We start from the raw sequence: 18,794 nt of genomic DNA, 5'->3' as shown, positions 1-18,794 counted from the left end.
GTTGATCAAAACTTGAATAATTATAATATTTTAGAGTTGAGATTTTTGGTACATAGTAATTTATAAACTTCAATTATAAAAAATTAACAAAAATCAAAACAAATATATGAAAACGGTCCCTGTTCGTTGAACGGGTATATATATATATACACTTTAGCTACTTTGAACTCTATAGGAACTTTAAATTAATTTGGTTGAGTACGTCTTTTATAGGGGAGGCTATAGGAAACTTCAAATTTATTTGGTTGAGTAGGTCTTTTATAGGGGAGGCTTCATGAACTGGCTGCCTGGGCTTCAAAGGCATCAGATCAGAGTACTCAAGTTGTAGTGTTGTGTCGTTGTTAGTTGTTACTTGTTACCGTCCATGAGTCAAAATATTGATATAAAATCCATGCATAAGCTAGCTGTCTATTGAAATTTCACATTTGAATATGATCTTTAGTACCTCTTTTATATTTAGTTCAACTTTATGTATCATTCAACTTGAAACTTGGATTTCAATAACAATGGCCAATCTTTTGACCATATTCATCAGTACTAGTGTCGCGGCATTAATCTGGTTCACTCTGGCAGAGGGTAAGAATAACAAAGCTTTTGAAATGATGTAAAAGGATGAGCTGCGAAACACTACCTCTTTTTTGTGAGTTTGAAACGGACTTCATGCGTTTGATATATTCTGCGTTTCTGAAACGAGGGCACAGAACACAACAAAGAGGAGCACCTCCGTTCCAAACTGGCAAAAATGTTGTAGTGACTATTTGACTAAATCACGCACACAGACTCACCTCTCTCCCTCTATTCTTCTTTTGAAGTCTTTGCACACATATTGTTAGTTGATGTAACAATCAGGGCCAATTTCAATATTGTGTATATACTTCTTGGAAAAGAGTCTGACCATATGTCAACTCATGATGTTCTAACTTTTATAAATGAATTTAACTTTTTCTTTTGGCATGTACAATATAGTTTGACTCGCTTTACGTCGCAAAGTCCTCACTCATCACAGTACTTATCGATTAGTTTAAATTTCATGTAATTAATCAACTCTGTTCTTGTAACTTTCGTCGTTCATTTTATTTGTATTTTTTCATGTTTCAGGTCTTAATTTCAGTTATAGTGGTGCAACTGGTCCAGACTATTGGGGGAGTTTAAGTCCAGCTTACAATATATGCTCCAACGGAATGGCTCAGTCGCCCATAGACATTGTAAAGGATAAATTGATCTTTAATCCATCTTTGGGAAGCTTGAGCACTGTATATAATGATACAAATGCTACGTTCATTAACAACCTGTTCAATGTTGAGGTTTGTGTCTTTGTTCATCATTTTCTTTTCCTTTTTAGATCTAAAGTACACTTGGGAAGAATCATATTATAATGTTCTCTGCCGGAACGTACATATGATAGTCTAACTTTATAGGACATGATGTTTCTTTTCTTCTTCTTCAGTTGCAATTTGGGAAAGAAGTCGGAGAAGTAACTATCGATGGCAACAAGTACACCTACACTTTGAAGCGATTGCACTGGCATACGCCCTCCGAGCACACAATTGATGGACGCTAGTAAGCTTTTTGGCCCTTAGTCTAACTAGATGCAAGCGCTAACTGTTGGAGTTATCCCTCACATGAGGAGAGAAACAGAGCTAGAGAGAAACGGAGCTAATTCGGCGTTGGATATGTCAAAGCGCGCCTGCGCTCTGAGGAGGCGCACCTACGCTCGTGCCTTTGAATCAGTACAGTGTTTGGACGCGACCCGCGCTCAAAAGGGGCACACCCGCACTCGTGACTCCAGTGTTTGAAGTGTCGACCATCTTCGATCTCGATGTTTTTGCACGACCAGCGCAAGATTAGCGCCTGCGATCAGTGTCTAACTTTCGTGGGCTTCGCTTTCTGATAATCCGAAAATTTGGTTTTTGGAGATAAAAAAACCAAAAATCAAGGTTTTGGAAAACCTAACCAACCAAGTCAGAAGGATTGGAATCCATACTAAAACAAAGAGAGAGAAACCCAATCTTGAAAGCTATCAAGATTGAGAGATAACCTTTACAGAGATACAACCCTGTAAAGAGATAAGAGTGATCTAGTAAGATGAGAGACTGAAAGGAGAGATTGTAATCTTCCTTCCCACTTTATAAAGAACTGAGCTCTTGTGGAAGTAGGCATCATTGGCCGAACCATGGTAAATCTTTGTTTTGTGGTTTGCCTTTACTGCTTTGCATTATTATTTGTTGTTGATAGTTGTTTAGCGAGTTGGGCATGTTAGTATAGGTTGTAGTTGATAATTAGATTTTGTCCGGAGTTGAATTATTTCCATATACGAGTTATCTGTGTAGTGGGGGAATCGATTGGTATTGGTATAATCCCCAACAAGTGGTATTAGAGCCTTGGTTAGAATAGCCTAGGGTGTTATCCGAATCTTGGTGAGAAGGTGTTTGACGAAATTCCTGAGAGAAGATTTGAGGTTAAATAACTTGTAGAGATGGACCATTCCGTGAACACTCGCATGATGAGTTTGAATAGGAAGAACTACACCATCTGGAAAGCCAAGATGGAAGACTTGCTATACTGCAAGGACTTGGCACTTCCCATTGAGAATGAGGGAGTAAAACCAAAAAAGGCCCGAGGCCGAAGTGGAAAAAGCTGACGAAAAGCGATTGGATACATTCGATAGTGGATTGGCGAGCGGTGTCTTTCATCATGTGTCTCGAGACTACTGACCTTCGATCAATGGAAGAAACTTCGAAGACCTTTATGAGAGGGAAGTCGGGTGGAAACAAAGTGCTAGTCATTAAGAAGTTTGCGGAACCGCGAAAGTACCAAGAAGGTTCTTCATGTCCGAGCATCTTAATGAAGTCTGAGAATATCATCAATCGGATGCATTTGATGAAGATCAATTTGGGAGGCGAAGTTGAGGCTTTGTTTCTATTAGGCTCTTTACCCGAATGTTGGGAGACATTAGCGGTTTCTCTACATGGAGCGACCAAGGATGGAATTGTTACCATGGAGATGGCTACCACGCGTTTTTTTCAATGAGGAGACTAGAAGGAGTGCAAGAAGCGGCTCCTCTCACTCGAGATCCTTTTCCGAGAAAACGGGGAGAGGTCGAAACAGAAAACCATCTCGTTCTAGAGGTGATGGCGAAGTAAATCTAGGGGTGAAGCTAGAACTCCTAAGGCAAAGAGGCAATGTTACTATTGTTATGCCACCAAAGGACACTTCGGATATGAGTCGAAGAACGAAGAGGGATGAGAAGAATAACTGTGTACATGAAGACATGGTGCAAAAGAACGGAAACACAGTGAGATATACTACCGCACTAGTCGGCGACCTAGTGGGAATTGTGTCGGTTGTGGTGTGTCTTTGTCTTAGTACCTCATGTCGGGGATCTGAGTGGGTGATAGATCTGAGGAGCATCCTATCACTTCACACACCGCGAGGGGATTCTTCACTACCTACAGCTGTGGTGAATATGGTGAAGTAAGGATGGGTAACAGTGGAGTCTCGAAGATTATAGGCATTGGAGATGTTCATGTAGAAACCAATGTCGGCTACACCTTGACACTCAAGGATGTAAGACATGTCCCTGACATACGGTTAAGCCTAATTTCGGCTAGGAAATTAGATGACGATGGCTTTGTAAACTCGTTTGGTAACGGGGTATGGAAACTGAGCAGAGGTTCCATTGTAGCAGCCAGAGGAAAGAAAACTTGCTCTCTTTACAAAACACAGGCTAGTTTGTGTAAAGCAGAAGCGAATGCGGCAGAAGAAGAAGCTTCATCTGAACTGTGGCACAAGAGACTATGTCACATAGGCATAAAAGGGATGGAAGTTCTTGCTAAGCAAAAGGCTGGGCCAGACATTAAAGGTACACATTTAAATACATGTACTCACTGTTTTGTAGGAAAGCAATACAGGGTGTCTTTCCAAAGATTCCCGTCTCACAGAAAGGACACTGTCCTTGAACTAGTGCACACAGACTTATGTGGTCCTATGAGAGTAAAGTCCCACCAGGGAGCTTCGTACTTCTTGACATTCATTGATGATGCGTCAAGAAAGATATGGGCCTATAGTCTGAAGACCAAGGATGAAGTACTTGGCGTGTTTAAGAAATTCCACAACATGGTGGAAAGAGAGACCGGAAGTTGTTGAAGTGTATTCTCGGATAATGGGGGTGAGTACATTGGGCCATTTGAAGAGTATTGCGAGTCATGGGATTAAATCGTCATGAGCGGACCGTTCCCAAGACACCGCAAATGAATGGAATAGCGAGAGAGAATGAACCGTACCATTGTAGAGGGATGAGATGCATGCTATCTCACTCTAAGTTACCTAGAAGCTCTTGGGTAGAAGCAATCGTCTGCATAGTGCATGTGATCAACCCGTCGCCCGGCAAAGCCTCACGAATAGTGATTATCCGGAGAGAGTATGGTCGGCGAGATGTTGATTATTGATACTTGAGAGTATTTGGGTGCGGGGCATTTGTGCATATTCCGGAAGGATGAGAGATCAAGCTTGATGACAAAGCCAAGCGGTGCATTTTTCTGGTTATGGAGATGAAAAGTTTGGTTACAAACTCTATGATCCGATTAACAAGAAGATAATCCGAAGTCGAGATGTTGTGTTCTTAGAAGACCAAACCATATCAGACTTTGAGGAGGGTGAGAAGCTACAGGCTTTCACCAATGATCTTGTTGATTGAACCGAGAAGTTCCTTCCTCTTGTGGAACGTCGCGAGAAGGCATTGAGAATGCAGAGAACCATGAGTTTGAAGCTCATGATGAGAATCCTATTGCTCATGATGGGATAACACCTATTAGTATAGAAGATGTAGATGAGATGCATGAACCACCACCAGAGCAAGCAGAAGTGCATCATCCTGGGGCACCAGTAGATGGGGCAAGGAGGTCTGATAGAGGGAGACTAGCTTCAACCAGGTATCCACCACATACGTACGTGCTACTATCGGATGGTGGAGAACCTATGTACTATCAAGAGGCACTTGAAGGTACAGACAAAGAAAAGTGGTTGAAGGCCATGCATGACAAGATGAATTCTTTGCATAAGAATCACACTTATGAGTTAGTTGAGAAACCCACAGGGAGAAAAGTTCTCAAGAATAAGTGGATATACAAAGTCAAGCATGAGGAGAACAATCCTCACCCAAGGCACAAAGCTCGCCTTGTTGTGAAGGGATTCGGTCAAAGGAAAGGGATTGACTTTGATAAGATTTTCTCTCCTGTAGTGAAAATGACTTCTATCCGGGTGGTATTGGGTATGGCCGCAAGTATGAACTTAGAGGTTGAGCAGCTAGATGTTAAGACAGCTTTTCTTCATAGAGACCTTGAAGAAGATGTCTACATGGACCAGCCAGAGGGGTTTGAGGTCAAAGGCAAGGAGCACCTAGTATGCAAGCTGATAAAGAGCTTGTATGGGTTGAAGCAAGCACCGAGACAGTGGTACATAAAGTTTGACTCCTTTATGGTGAAGCAAGGATACAAGAAGTCTACTTCCGATCATTGTGCGTTTGTTCAGAAATTTTCAGATGGGGATTTCATAGTACTATTGCTGTATGTGGATGATATGTTGATAGTTGGCCCAAACATCAACAAGATATCAAAATTTGAAGAAAGACTTGAGTAAGTCCTTTGAGATGATGGATTTAGGTCAAAACAAAACAGATACTTGGGATCACGGATCACTTTCGTGTGAAAAAGAGTGGAAAGTTGTGGCTTTCTCAAGAAAGCTACATTGAGAAGGTGTTGAAGAAATTCAACATGGATCAAAGCCGGGCCGATCGGTTATCCGCTTGGTGGCGGTTCACGACCAAAGAGATGTGTCCTAAGGGTGAGCATGAGCAGAGTCGGATAGAAAAAGATTCCTTATGCATCCGCGCATGATGGCGGTTGTTGTATGCCATGGTGTGTACTAGACCGGATATTGCTTTTCGCCGTTTGGTGTTGTAAGCGATTTACATCAAATCGGGTAAAGAACATTGGGAAGGTGTTAAGTGGATATTGAGATATCTCAAGGGCACTTCCAAATCGTGTTTGTGCTTTGGTGGAAGTAAGCCCTTACTTGAAGGCTACAATCGATCACGGACATGGCGGTGATGTTGACTTCGATGAAGTCCACCTCCGGTTATCCGGTTACTTTTGCGGGGGCGGTTTCTTGGCAATCAAAGTTGCAAAAGTGTGTTGCCCTCTCCACTTCTGGCCAGAGTATATTGCGACCAGCGAGTGTTGCAAAGAGATGCTATAGATGAAGAGGTTCTTCAACTAACTAGGGCTAAAGCAGAAACAGTTTGTAGTTCAATATGACAGTCAGAGCGCCATCCACTTGAGCAAGAATCCGAGTTTTCATTATAGATCCAAGCACATACGCGTGCGTTATCATTGGATTAGAGAAGTACTCGAAGACAAGCATTTGTGTATCGAGAAGATCCATACCGACAAGAACGGGTCGGATATGATGACCAAAGTCTTACCGAAAGGTAAGTTTGATATTGTTGTCTATGCTATCCCGGAATGGTAGCGGACTCCTCCCCGTTGATTTGGAAATTGCATGGAGGTATCCCCCTCACCGCTTTGTTGGGGAGATTGTTGTTATCCCTCACATGAGGAGAGAAACGAGCTTTGAGAGAAACGATATATGTCGGGCGTTGATATGTCGAGCGAGCGCAAGGCTCGGTGGAGGCGCCCTACGCTCGTGCCTTTGAATCGATCCGGTGTTTGGCGACCAGCGCTTCGCTCAAAAAGCGCACCAGCCTCGTGACTCCGTGTTTGAAGCGACCAGCGCTCAAAGAAGCGCCAGCTCAAAGAAGCGCCCAGTGTCTAACTTTTCGTGGGCTTCGCTTTCTCAAGATATACGAAATTTGGTTTTTGGAGATAAAAAAACCAAAAATCAAGGTTTTGGAAAACCTAACCAACCAAGTCAGAAGGATTGGAATCCAGACTAAAACAAAGAGAGAGAAACCCAATCTTGAAAGCTATCAAGTTTGAGAAATAACCTTTATAGAGATATAACCCTGTAAAGAGATAAGAGTGATCTAGTAAGGTGAGAGACTGAAAGGAGAGATTGTAATCTTCCTTCCCACTTTATAAAGAACTGGCTCTTGTGGAAGTAGGCATCATTGACCGAACCACGGTAAATCTTTGTTTTGTGGTTTGCCTTTACTGTTTTGCATTATTATTTGTTGTTGATAGTTGTTTAGCGAGTTGGGCATGTTAGTATAGGTTGTAGTTGATATTTAGATTTTGTCCGGAGTTGAATTGTTTCCATATACGAGTTATCTGTGTAGTGGGGGAATCGATTGGTATTGGTATAATCCCCAACACTAACAAATAACAACTATATACATACATACTTACATACATGTAAAACTAGAGCATGATGACCAGATCGATAAGTTAATAGGAATAACACTTCCCAGTTACCATACTTACGACTTGGAAGGACAGCGAAGAGAAAAACAGACTGGGCACTGAAAGGATCTGTTTAAATCTGATGCCCGACACTATAAAGATATATAAACACTTGGTTTACGTACTCATTTTCTCTAAAATCTATTTCGTTTTGTTGAGTTAGATTAGTTGCTTAACACTCCTGTAATACCAGTTATGATGCCGAGTTTCATATGGTCCACGCATCAGAAGATGGTAATATCACTGTGATGGCAATCCTCTATGAATGTGGTGCATCTGATCCATTTCTCGATCAGGTGATGACAATATATATCACCATATGTCATTATTAATTTTTTGCGGCAAAGTATGGTACTTAATTAAAGATTCACTGGGACCTATGCAGATCATATGTCAGCTTGATCAACTGGCACGGGAGGCATCTGGTCGAATTCCAATTGAACTTGTAAAGGTTACTAGTATATTGCAGACCACCAAAAACTATTTCAGATACTGGGGGTCTCTCACCACTCCGTGCAGTGAGAATGTTTTGTGGAACGTCCTTGTGGAGGTACTGTTACTTGGAAGGAATAAATAGGTCTGTGTTCTTGTGTTGGTTTTTGGTGAACAAGTGCACGGAAAGTTATAGGTTAACATACAACATTATTAGCCAGGGGGTGCTTATTTGAAGTAAACATATAGCTAGAGAAAGCCACAATTTCACAAAAAGTATATATGAATGGAAATATATATATATCGTATACATACATGAATATACGAACCTAGTTTAATTTGTTCCTAACTTCTGTGCATTGTTGTAGGTGAGAGAGATGACGATTGAACAGGAAGAAGCTCTTAAAGCTCCTTTAGATGAGTCATGCAAATACAATTCAAGGCCTGCACAACCACCAAATGGAAGATACGTCGAGACATCTTCCACATCTTAGAACTCATCAAATCTATTGTCATGAATTGATTTTCCAAATATTCTAATCTAGCAATGTGGTTAAGTCGTAGCAATTGTCTCCCAAGTAATCCCACTTGAGATATGAAATGGGTTTCACTAAACATTACGTAAAGAGATAAAAACATTTTTCAAATAGTGTACTGGTTGGAAACACTGCATTATGCCGAAAATGTGCGACTTTTCGAAATAGGCACTGGTTCGAAATAATGTTTTATGTCGAAAAGGTGCGACCTTTTGAAATAGACACTAGTTCGAAATAGTACTTTATGCCGAAATGGTGCGTCATTTCGAAACATGTGACTTTTCAAAGAGGTGGCTAACTTGTTTTGAAAAGACACTTCTCACCTATAAATAGTAGATAAATTTGGAGAGAAAGACACATCATATCACACATTTCTTATTTTTCTCTTCTCCTTCTGTTCTTAGTCAAATACTATGTTGTGTTCGCTGATTCTATAGAATTGGAGTGTTAGCTTTCTATAGAAGGAAATACGTTCTATCTTGGGAAACAGTTTTCCATCAACCTTCAAACACTATGAGGGAGAAAATATATCTTAAGGACATAGTGTTTCTACACTAGGCTTGGATTTAACAAAAAAGTACAAGATACTTACAAGACAAAAGATACGGTTTGTACTGTTTGGTGATTGGTAAAGAACAAATACATTTAAATTATATATTCCTAACAACTTGAGACAGATTCTTCTTTGGTAAATTAAGTTCATTTGTTGAACTAAATGTTTGTTCATGATATATTTGTTATATCAATTTGATTTTCTTGTTACTTAACAATAAATATATTTTTGGAATAAGTTTCCTACCGGTGCAACTTCCAATATGGGAGACTGTCTTGGTGAGTTTCTTGTCCCTTGAGATAGAAATATACTAGCTTGTTTAATAAAAAAAACAGTAACAATTAAACTTTCTTGGTAACAGTTATGTTTCGCCAAGCTACATCTAGTCCACTCTTCCGCGGATGCTAATATCTCGCTAGTGTCAAATTGTCAATTCTCTACATATCTGATTTATTTCTGTCAAGTATAGACTATATCACTATTTCATCATTTCTCATGGTGCTTGTTTATGAAGGAAATTATGGGACTCGTATTACCAGGGCAGATTAGAATTTCATATTGCCGGTGAAGTAAACTATTGCATATCACTTATAAGTTTCTATGTGTGCACAAGATCTATTTGATCAACTTGCAGAGGAGACATTTGCTTGCCTGGCCATGATGGAGCTCCGATCGTATTCCAGTGAATTGCAGACCAAGGATATAATGCAGAACAACGAGAAGTATTTCAGATATATATTAATTGGGGTCACCCAATGTTCCTCCATGCAGTGAGGATGCTATATATGTGGACTGTCAGACGAGAATGTTTGATAAAAAAAATTTAATGTCAAGTAACCCAGCCCTAAACAAATCAAAGGTGTATATGTGTATGAGTATAAGCAACCATATCATAGTAATACTAATGCACTAATACTAATGCACTGGAAACTATCAGAGAGTGTATAAATATTTGGTCTGTATATCTATATAAAAAGCAGTTTGGTCTTTTTATGTGTTTATATCGAGCGGTCGGGGAGAAAATAGTTTTGGGATGATCCTACGGTCATAAATCAATTTATTTTAAGAGTCCTATTTACTCTAAACTAAACTAAAAAGGAATAAGCTATTATAAAGGATAAAAACAACGGTCGGGGAGAAAGCAGTTTTGGGATGATCCTACTGTCATAAATCAATTTATTTTAAGAGTCCTACTTACTCTAAACTAAACTAAAAAGGAATAAGCTATTATAAAGGACTAAAAAGGAATAAGCTATTATAAAGGATAAAAACAATTTTATCTTTTATCTTTTAATAATACGTCTTGATTCCATTGATATTAATCCTTATATATATATATATATATATATAATTATATATATAATTATATCTGATATCTATATAAATCTAATCTAAGTTGATTCCAATTAGGAAACTACGACTCAAAGATACTGATTGATCTAACGCTATATAAATCTAATCCAGATTGATTGACATGTGGTAGAGTTTGTAAATTAGCAGTTACCTATTCAAACATTCAACTTTGTACTAGCATATCAGCATATGCATGTTTTAATTTGTGTTTTATGACAGGGGTAGATTTGATATAATCTGTAGTGGAAGGGACAAGATTGAAACCACAAAACAGGTACTTTAAAGCAGCTTGGTCTTTTTATGTGTTTATATCGAGCGGTCGGGGAGAAAGCAGTTTTGGGATGATCCTACGGTCATAAATCAATTTATTTTAAGAGTTGGTCGGGGAGAAAGCAGTTTTGGGATGATCTTACTGTCATAAATCAATTTATTTTAAGAGTCCTACTTACTCTAAACTAAACTAAAGAGGAATAAGCTATTATAAAGGATAAAAACAATTTTATCTTTTATCTTTTAATACATCTTGATTCCATTGATATTAATCCTCATATATATATATATATATATATATATATATATATATATATATATATATATATATATATATATATATATATATATATATATATTAAATTATATCTGATATCTATATAAATCTAATCTAAGTTGATTCCAATTAGAAAACTACGACTCAAAGATACTGATTGATCCAACGCTATATAAATCTAATCCAGATTGACTGACATGTGGTAGAGTTTGTAAATTAGCAGTTACCTATTCAAGCATTCAACTTTGTACTAGCATATCAGCATATGCATGTTTTATTTTGTGTTTTATGACAAGGTAGATTTGATATGATCTGTAGTGGAAGGGACAAGATTGAAACCCCAGAACAGGTACTTTTTCAACAACAGGTAATTTTTGTCTCCAAGCAAGTAAGTCATAACTTTTAACGTATGAATTATTCAACCAGATATTTCTGTAATTTAGGCCGAGGACCGCATCATTTGAAAGTTGGTGTATCCTTGAATTTACGAACTGGTGGTGAAGATTAAGTTTTATGATGCTTTTAAAAGTGATGGTTATATCATGATACTCTAGCTGTGGCTAGAAGGGACAATGAAGGAAGCTTTCAAGGTGCTTTCTCAAGAAAGAAGAAGGCTAATACGTCTGCATAAGCAAAATTACTAGATGCTAAGCCAGCAGGGGAATTTTCATGCCAGAAACAATGGAGCAGTACTTTTTATGAAGGGGATGCCAAGCAAGTTATGGACGCATGTAGGGATGGAGCTGACAATGCACCATGGAGGTGGAAACTAGTGCTTACAAATATATTTTGTTATAAATCTTTTTGTAATGAACTTCGTATCTTTTAGACATACTCTTAGAGCATGTAACATGCTTGCTCAAAAACACTTGCTGCTTAGGCAGCCAAGAGTTGACCTGTAGAGTTATTTTTGTATTGTAATGACTTCTTAATTTTTTTGATAAATGAATGAATTTGATGCATATGTTTATATAACAAAGGTCATCCTAATCCAAACAATCTAATTAAGTAGCATACACCCTCCATAAGCACTCAATATTAATTATGTAAATAATAGTTATTAGATTTTTGTGTTTCTTTTGCAGCTTTTAATTTAATTAATGAAAAAATGAATAACTTTATGACTCGAGTAGCGTAGCCATGGGTTAATTTCTAGTCTATATAATAAAACAGCTTGGCCTTTAAGCGGGTTGTCTGAAGTCTACATCGGATGGCTAACAGTTAATATAATACGATTTCTAGTCAATACGATTAAAGAGTAAGTTGATTCCAATTAGGAAACTATTCAAAGAAAACCCTTCGAAACTAAAACGTATTGATTGATATTAATCCTATATATATGATATCTTCATTTGGATATATTGCCAAGAAACTGCTCCCCCAGCAAAAGTAACCAGATAACCGGAGGTGGACTTCATCGAGTCAACATCACCTGCCATGTTTGTATCAGTGTAGCCTTCAAGTAAGGGCTTACTTCCACCAAAGCACAAACACGATTTGGAAGTACCCTTGAGATATCTCAATATTCACTTAACACTTTCTTAATGCTCCTTCCCCAGATTTGACAGAAATCGGCTTACAACACCAACGGCGAAAGCAATATCCGGTCTTGTACACACCATTGCGTACATCAAACTGCCCACTGCAGATGCATAAGGAATCTTTTCCATCTGACTTTGCTCATGCTCACCCTTTGGACACATCTCTTTGGTCATGCAAAACTGGACACCAAACGGACAACTGACTGGTTTCGCTTGATCCATATTGAATCTCTTTAACACCTTCTCAATGTAGCTTTCTTGAGAAAGACACAACTTCCCACTCTTTCTATCACAAGTGATCCGCATCCCAAGTATCTACTTTTCTTGACACAAATCCTTCATCTTAAAAGACTTACTCAAGTCTTTCTTCAGTTTGGGTATCCAGTTGTTGTTTGGGCCAACTATCAACATATCATCCACATACAGCAATAACACTATGAAATCCCCATCTAGAAATCTCTGAACAAATACACAATGATCGGAAGCAGACTTCTTGTATCCTTGCTTCGCCATAAAGGAATCAAATTTTATGTACCACTGCCTCAGTGCCTACTTCAACCCATACAAGCTCTTTATCAGCTTGCATACTAGGTGCTCCTTGCCTTTGACCTCAAACCCCTCTAGCTGGTCCATGTAGACATCTTCTTCAAAGTCTCCATGAAGAAAAGATGTCTTAATATCTAGCTGCTCAACCTCTAGTTTCATACTTGCGGTCATACCCAATACCACCTGGATAGAAGTCATCTTCACTACAAGAGAGAAAATCTCATCAAAGTCAATCCCTTTTCTTTGACCGAATCCCTTCACAACAAGGCGAGCTTTGTGCCTTGGGTGATGATTGTTCTCCTCATGCTTGACTTTGTATATCCACTTATTCTTGAGAATTTTTCGTCCTTGTGGTTTCTCAACTAACTTATAAGTGTGGTTCTTATGCAAAAAATCAATCTCGTCATGCATAGCCTTCAACCACTTTTCTTTGTATGTACCTCCAAGTGCATCTTGATAGTACATAGGTTCTCCACCATCTGATAGTAGTACGTACGTATGTGGTGGATACCTGGTTGAAGCTAGTCTCTCTCTGTTTGACCTCCTTGCCCCATTTGTTGGTGCCTCAGGAGGATGCACTTCTTCTTGCTCTGGTGGTGGTTCATGCATCTCATCTGCATATTCTATACCAATATGTTCTATCCCATCATGAGTAATAGGATTCTCATCATGAGCTTCAAGCCCATGGTTATCTGCATTCTTAATGCCTTTTGCACGTTCCACAGTAGGAACTTCTGGTTTTGAATCAACAAGATCATTGGTAAAAGCCTGTAGCTTCTTACCCTCCTCAAAGTCTGTTATGGTTTGGTCTTCCAGGAACACAACATCTCGACTTCGGATTACCTTCTTATTAATCGGATCATAGAGTTTGTAACCAAACTTTTCATCTCCATAATCTAGAAAAATGCACTGCTTGGCTTTGTCATCAAACTTGGATCTCTCATCCTTCGAAATATGCACAAATGCCCTGCACCCAAATACCCTCAAGTATCCATAATCAATATCTCTGCCTAACCATACTTCTCTGGATAGTCACTATTCAAAGGCTTTGACGGCGATAGGTTGATAACATGCACGGTTGTACGCATTGCTTATACCCAGTAGGTTCTAGGTAGCTTAGAGTGAGACAGCATGCATCTCATCCTCTCTACAATGGTACGGTTCATTCTCTCTGCTATTATATTATGTTGTGGTGTCTTGAGAATGGTCTGCTCATGACGAATCCCATGACTCTGGCAATACTCTTCGAACGGCCCAATGTACTCACCCCTATTATCTGAGTGAATACACTTCAACAACTTCCCCATGCTGTGGAATTTCTCAAACATGCCAAGTATTTCATCCTTGATCTTCAAACTATAGGTCCATATCTTTCTTGACGCATCATTAATGAAGGTCATGAAGTATAAAGCTCCCTCATGGGACTTCACTTTTATAGGACCACATAAGTCTGTGTGCACTAGTTCAAGGACATTGTCCTTTCTGTGAGACGAGAATCTTTGGAAAGACACACTGTGTTGCTTTCCTACCAAACAGTGAGTACATGTATTTAAATGTGTACCTTTGATGTCTGGCAAGGCCTTTCGCTTAGCAAGAACTTCCATCCTTTTTATGCCCATAAAACACAGTCTCTTGTGCCACAGTTCGGAGGAAGCTTTTTCTCTGCCGCATTCACTTCTGTTTTACACAAACTAGCCTGTGTTTTATAAAGAGAGCAAGTTTTCTTCCTTCTGGTTGCTACAATGGAATCTCTACTCAGTTTTCATACCCCATTACCAAACAAGTTTACAAAGCCATCATCATCTAACTTCCCAGGCGAAATTAGGCTTAGCCGAATGTCAGGGAAATGTCTTACATCCTTGAGTGTCAAGGTATAGCTGACATTGGTTTCTACATGAACATCACCAATGCCTATAATTTTTGAGATGCCACTGTTACCCATCTTCACTTCACCATATTCACCACAACTATAGGTAGTAAAGAATTCCCTGTGCGGTGTGACGTGATAGGATGCTCCTGTATCTATCACCCACTCTGTATCTTGACATGAGGTATTAAGACAACACTCACCACAATCTAACACAATTCCCACTAGGTCGTCGACTAGTGCGATAGTATCTCTGCCTGTGTTTCCGTTTTTCTGCACCATGTCTTCATGTACACAATTATTCTTCTCATCCCTCTTCAGTGTTCTACACTCATATCTGAAGTGACCCTTGGTGGCATAATAGTAACATTGCCTCTCTGCCTTAGAAATTCTAGCTTCACCCCTAGATTTACTTCTATCACCTCTAGAACGAGATGGTTTTTTGTATCTACCTCTCCCTAGTTTCTCTGTGACAAGGATCTCTGAGCGAGAGGAGCTGCCTTTTGAACTCCTTCTAGTCTCCTCATTCAACAAAGACGTGGTAGCCATCTCCATGGTAATGATTCCATCCTTGGCTGCTCCGTGTAGAGAGACTGCTAATGTCTCCTAACTTTCGGGTAGAGAGCCTAATAGAAACAAAGCCTCAACTTCGTCTTCCAAATTAATCTTCATCAAATGCATCTGATTGATGGTATTTTGTAATTCGTTAAGATGTTCAGACATTGAAGAACCTTCTTGGTACTTCGTGTCGACAAACTTCTTAACGACCAGCACTTTGTTTCCGCCCAACTTCCTCTCATAAAGGTCTTCGAGTTTCTTCCACAAACCAAAAGTTGTAGTCTCCTGGGATACATGGTGAAAGACAATGTCATCAATCCACTGTCGAATGTACCCAATTGCTTTTCTATCAAGCTTGCTCCACTTAGCCATAGCAACCGTTTCCGGTCTTTCTCCTCCATTCTCAATGGGTTGTGCCAAGTCCTTGTAATAAAGCAAGTCTTCCATCTTGGCTTTCTAAATGGTGTAGTTCTTTCTATTTAGACTCGTCATGCGAGTGTTCATGGAATGGTCCATTTCTACAAGTTATTTAAACTCAAATCTTCTCTCAGGAATTTTATCAAACACCTTCTGACCAAGATTTGGATAACACCCTAGGCTAATCTAACCAAAGCTCTTATACCACTTGTTGGGGTTAATATCAATACCAATCGATTCCCCACTACACAGATAACTTGTATTTGAACACAATTCAACTCCAATCAATAATCTAAATATTCCCTACAACCAAACTAACATGCCCAACTCGCTAAACAACTATTAACAACAGATAATAATGTAAAGCAGTAAAAGCAAACCACAACACAAAAATATACCGTGGTTCGGCCAATGGTGCCTACTTCCATAAGAGCTAGTCCTTTATAAAATGGGAAGGAAGATTACAATCACTCCTTGCAGTCTCTTACCTTACTAGATCACTCCTCTCTCTTTACAGGGTTATATCTCTGTAAAGGTTATCTCTCAATTTTGATAGCTTTCAAGATTGGGTCTCTCTCTTTGTGTATTTTCGTGTCTCTTCTGAGTGTTAGGTTTTGCCAAAAACCCCAACAATTATTGCAAACTCGCGGTCCACAAAAATAGAATTCTCCGAAAAATAGGCATGAGCTGGGTCGCCACAGGTGTTTTATTCTCGAGAGTCTGGTCGCCGGGCTTATGCACGCAAGCATAAATCTTTTTCTCCTCATGTGAGAGATAACTCCAACACTAACAACTATAGTATGGTTAGTAATGCGCATTTGCACGTAAGCGTGTGTTATTGCTTAAATCACTGCATTCCAATCTACACATACTGCATACTAACTACTGTATGTGGTATGTCCCAGTGTACACTGTAAGGCTGGAAGCCAAACCTAAACAACTTTGAACCATCTTCTAGAGATGCTTTTAGGTTTACATATGGTGCACATTTTAGCGGTCACGTACTCAAGTTAATTTGACTTTTAGGATATTGTCGAAATGTACATCTTGAAAAAGTGGTTACAAAGGCGCCAGGGATCATTCACTGGAATTAACACATCAAAATGATTCTTCTACATAATTCTTTTGTTCGAGGATTTCATTAGTTGCATAACACCTACATAATTCTTTTGTTCGACTAACTTCTCCCAACTATGGTGGGCATTCTGTTACTGTGGAATGTACCTATAAACATTACCTAATAGGTGAGTTTTGCGTAGTAGGTAGGTTTGGCAAAAAAAAGAGCTCAGTGCGTGATATGAGCTTTGTTTCAGGCACAAATATGCTGAAAAACGCTAGATATTAGATTTGAGATATAAGTTAATCTTTATTCTCCCTGGAAAATATTGAATAGATCACAAAATCATGGCCAACGGCCATGTAAAGATAAACAAAAATTGAGTAAAAACTCACATACTTTTTCTACTAAATAAAAAACCACACTTTGCCTACTGCAACTTCACACGGAGTGCCGTAATTAAAAGTCCATCAAACATTTACCCAAGTCTGAGTGTGGTCATTAACAAAGACAACGACTTGTCCTCCCTTCGTTCTCATCTGGCAGCCATGATTCGTCAAGTTATTGATTAACAACTCCTTAGTCGATTGGTCCCTTACCATAAAGTCATTATTATGATTCTGGTAAAACCCCTTGAAGCTAATAAAGTTGGTAGCCTCAACTTTAAACCAATCCATTGTAAAACAGTCGAACTTGCAAACATCAGAAATAACTGCATCTGAATTAAGCCTTGAAAAAGAAAAAAGTTCATTCTCACATAAAGTCAAGTTGAATGTAAAACTAATCTTTCTACTATAATCCTCACTTCTCTTAAAATTGAGATCACTGTCAAAAGACATAATAGCAGTAGAATTGATCATCACATATCCAGGTACTATCTACTATGTAATCGAGATCAAGCTATTGAGTTTTCCAAATATTACTTCCACTCTTCCACGCATATAATTCTCCCATGGATGTTTGAATATCATATTTGATTAGAATCACAACATTAGGGCATTTCAAGACGGTTGAGAAGGTTCCACGGAACTAGTCAGTAACCCTCAACAGGGGTAGGTAGATTTTATCAACAGTAAAAAGGTTAAGTAAAAAACAGGTATCATTACTATAATTACGTAGCAACATCCATCCATCTTTGGAGTGAAGGCAATTGGTGTCTCTTAGCTCAGGTAGATCAATCTTGTAGGTTTTGTTAATTGACGGACGATAAATTTCAACTACAGACTTACCATTACTATTCATCACTAACCATGGGATTGGATCACTGGGCATGGGAGTGTAACCACTAACTTTGCAATAACTCTTGCAAGCTGATCTCCAACTATTGCAGACTGCTGATACACAATGGAAGCCAATGAAACCCGTCAGGTGTACTATCAACCATAGAACGTCTGGTGGAAGTTCGCACCAAAAGGAGTAGGCCGCCTGTTCATCCATTGAGTAGTACAACATTGCAAGTTCAATCCTTTTAATACAATCAAATCAACAGATGTTTATATAAATAACAATGGAATCGGTTTTGTGATGTATGAACCTAGCTAGTTGTGCGATACCAACAACATGTGAGCAAGTCTACAAATAAATCAACATATGTACTTACGAGTATCTCTCTAGGAGACGTAAAGAGTTGGAAATCTTGTAAGATTAGAACTTAGGGCATCACGAATGGATCCTTATATCTCAAAATTTTAAGGATGGCCTTATTTTGTTCCTAAAAAGTGCACGTCAAGACGGTCAAGTGAAAGAGCTAAAAAGGAAAGAAGAAAAGGTCAATATTGCCATTTCACTTTTTTTTATAATAGTAATAGCAGGGTCATATGTATATGGTCTATATATGGTTCTGAAGAAAAGAAAGCGGCTTGTTCTCTGTTTCAGACACAGACCTCTCCTGTTTTAAACTAGCGTCTCTCCTCCAGGTTAGTTTGTCGTTAATGTCTTGATTCTATTTTACATCTGTCTTTCCCCTCCA

At 38.9% G+C, this 18,794-nt stretch overlaps 1 protein-coding gene across 1 annotated transcript; it reads left to right on the top strand.

Moving 5' to 3' along the window:
- Positions 1-414: 414 nt before the first annotated feature.
- LOC147506326 (alpha carbonic anhydrase 1, chloroplastic-like) lies at positions 415-8,433 on the top strand. The gene is made up of 6 exons (XM_086604238.1): positions 415-576; positions 1,099-1,304; positions 1,448-1,560; positions 7,612-7,714; positions 7,804-7,968; positions 8,219-8,433. The coding sequence occupies exons 1-6, from the start codon at positions 432-434 to the stop codon at positions 8,342-8,344; spliced, it is 858 nt and encodes a 285-aa protein (XP_086460364.1). The 5' UTR covers positions 415-431; the 3' UTR covers positions 8,345-8,433.
- Positions 8,434-18,794: the final 10,361 nt, after the last annotated feature.

Source organism: Coptis chinensis, chromosome 4 (assembly GCF_015680905.1).
Source record: "Coptis chinensis isolate HL-2020 chromosome 4, ASM1568090v1, whole genome shotgun sequence".
NCBI lineage: Eukaryota > Viridiplantae > Streptophyta > Magnoliopsida > Ranunculales > Ranunculaceae > Coptis > Coptis chinensis.
The sequence above is the reverse complement of the archived record's forward strand: the minus strand, read 5'-3'. Positions and strand labels throughout refer to the sequence as shown.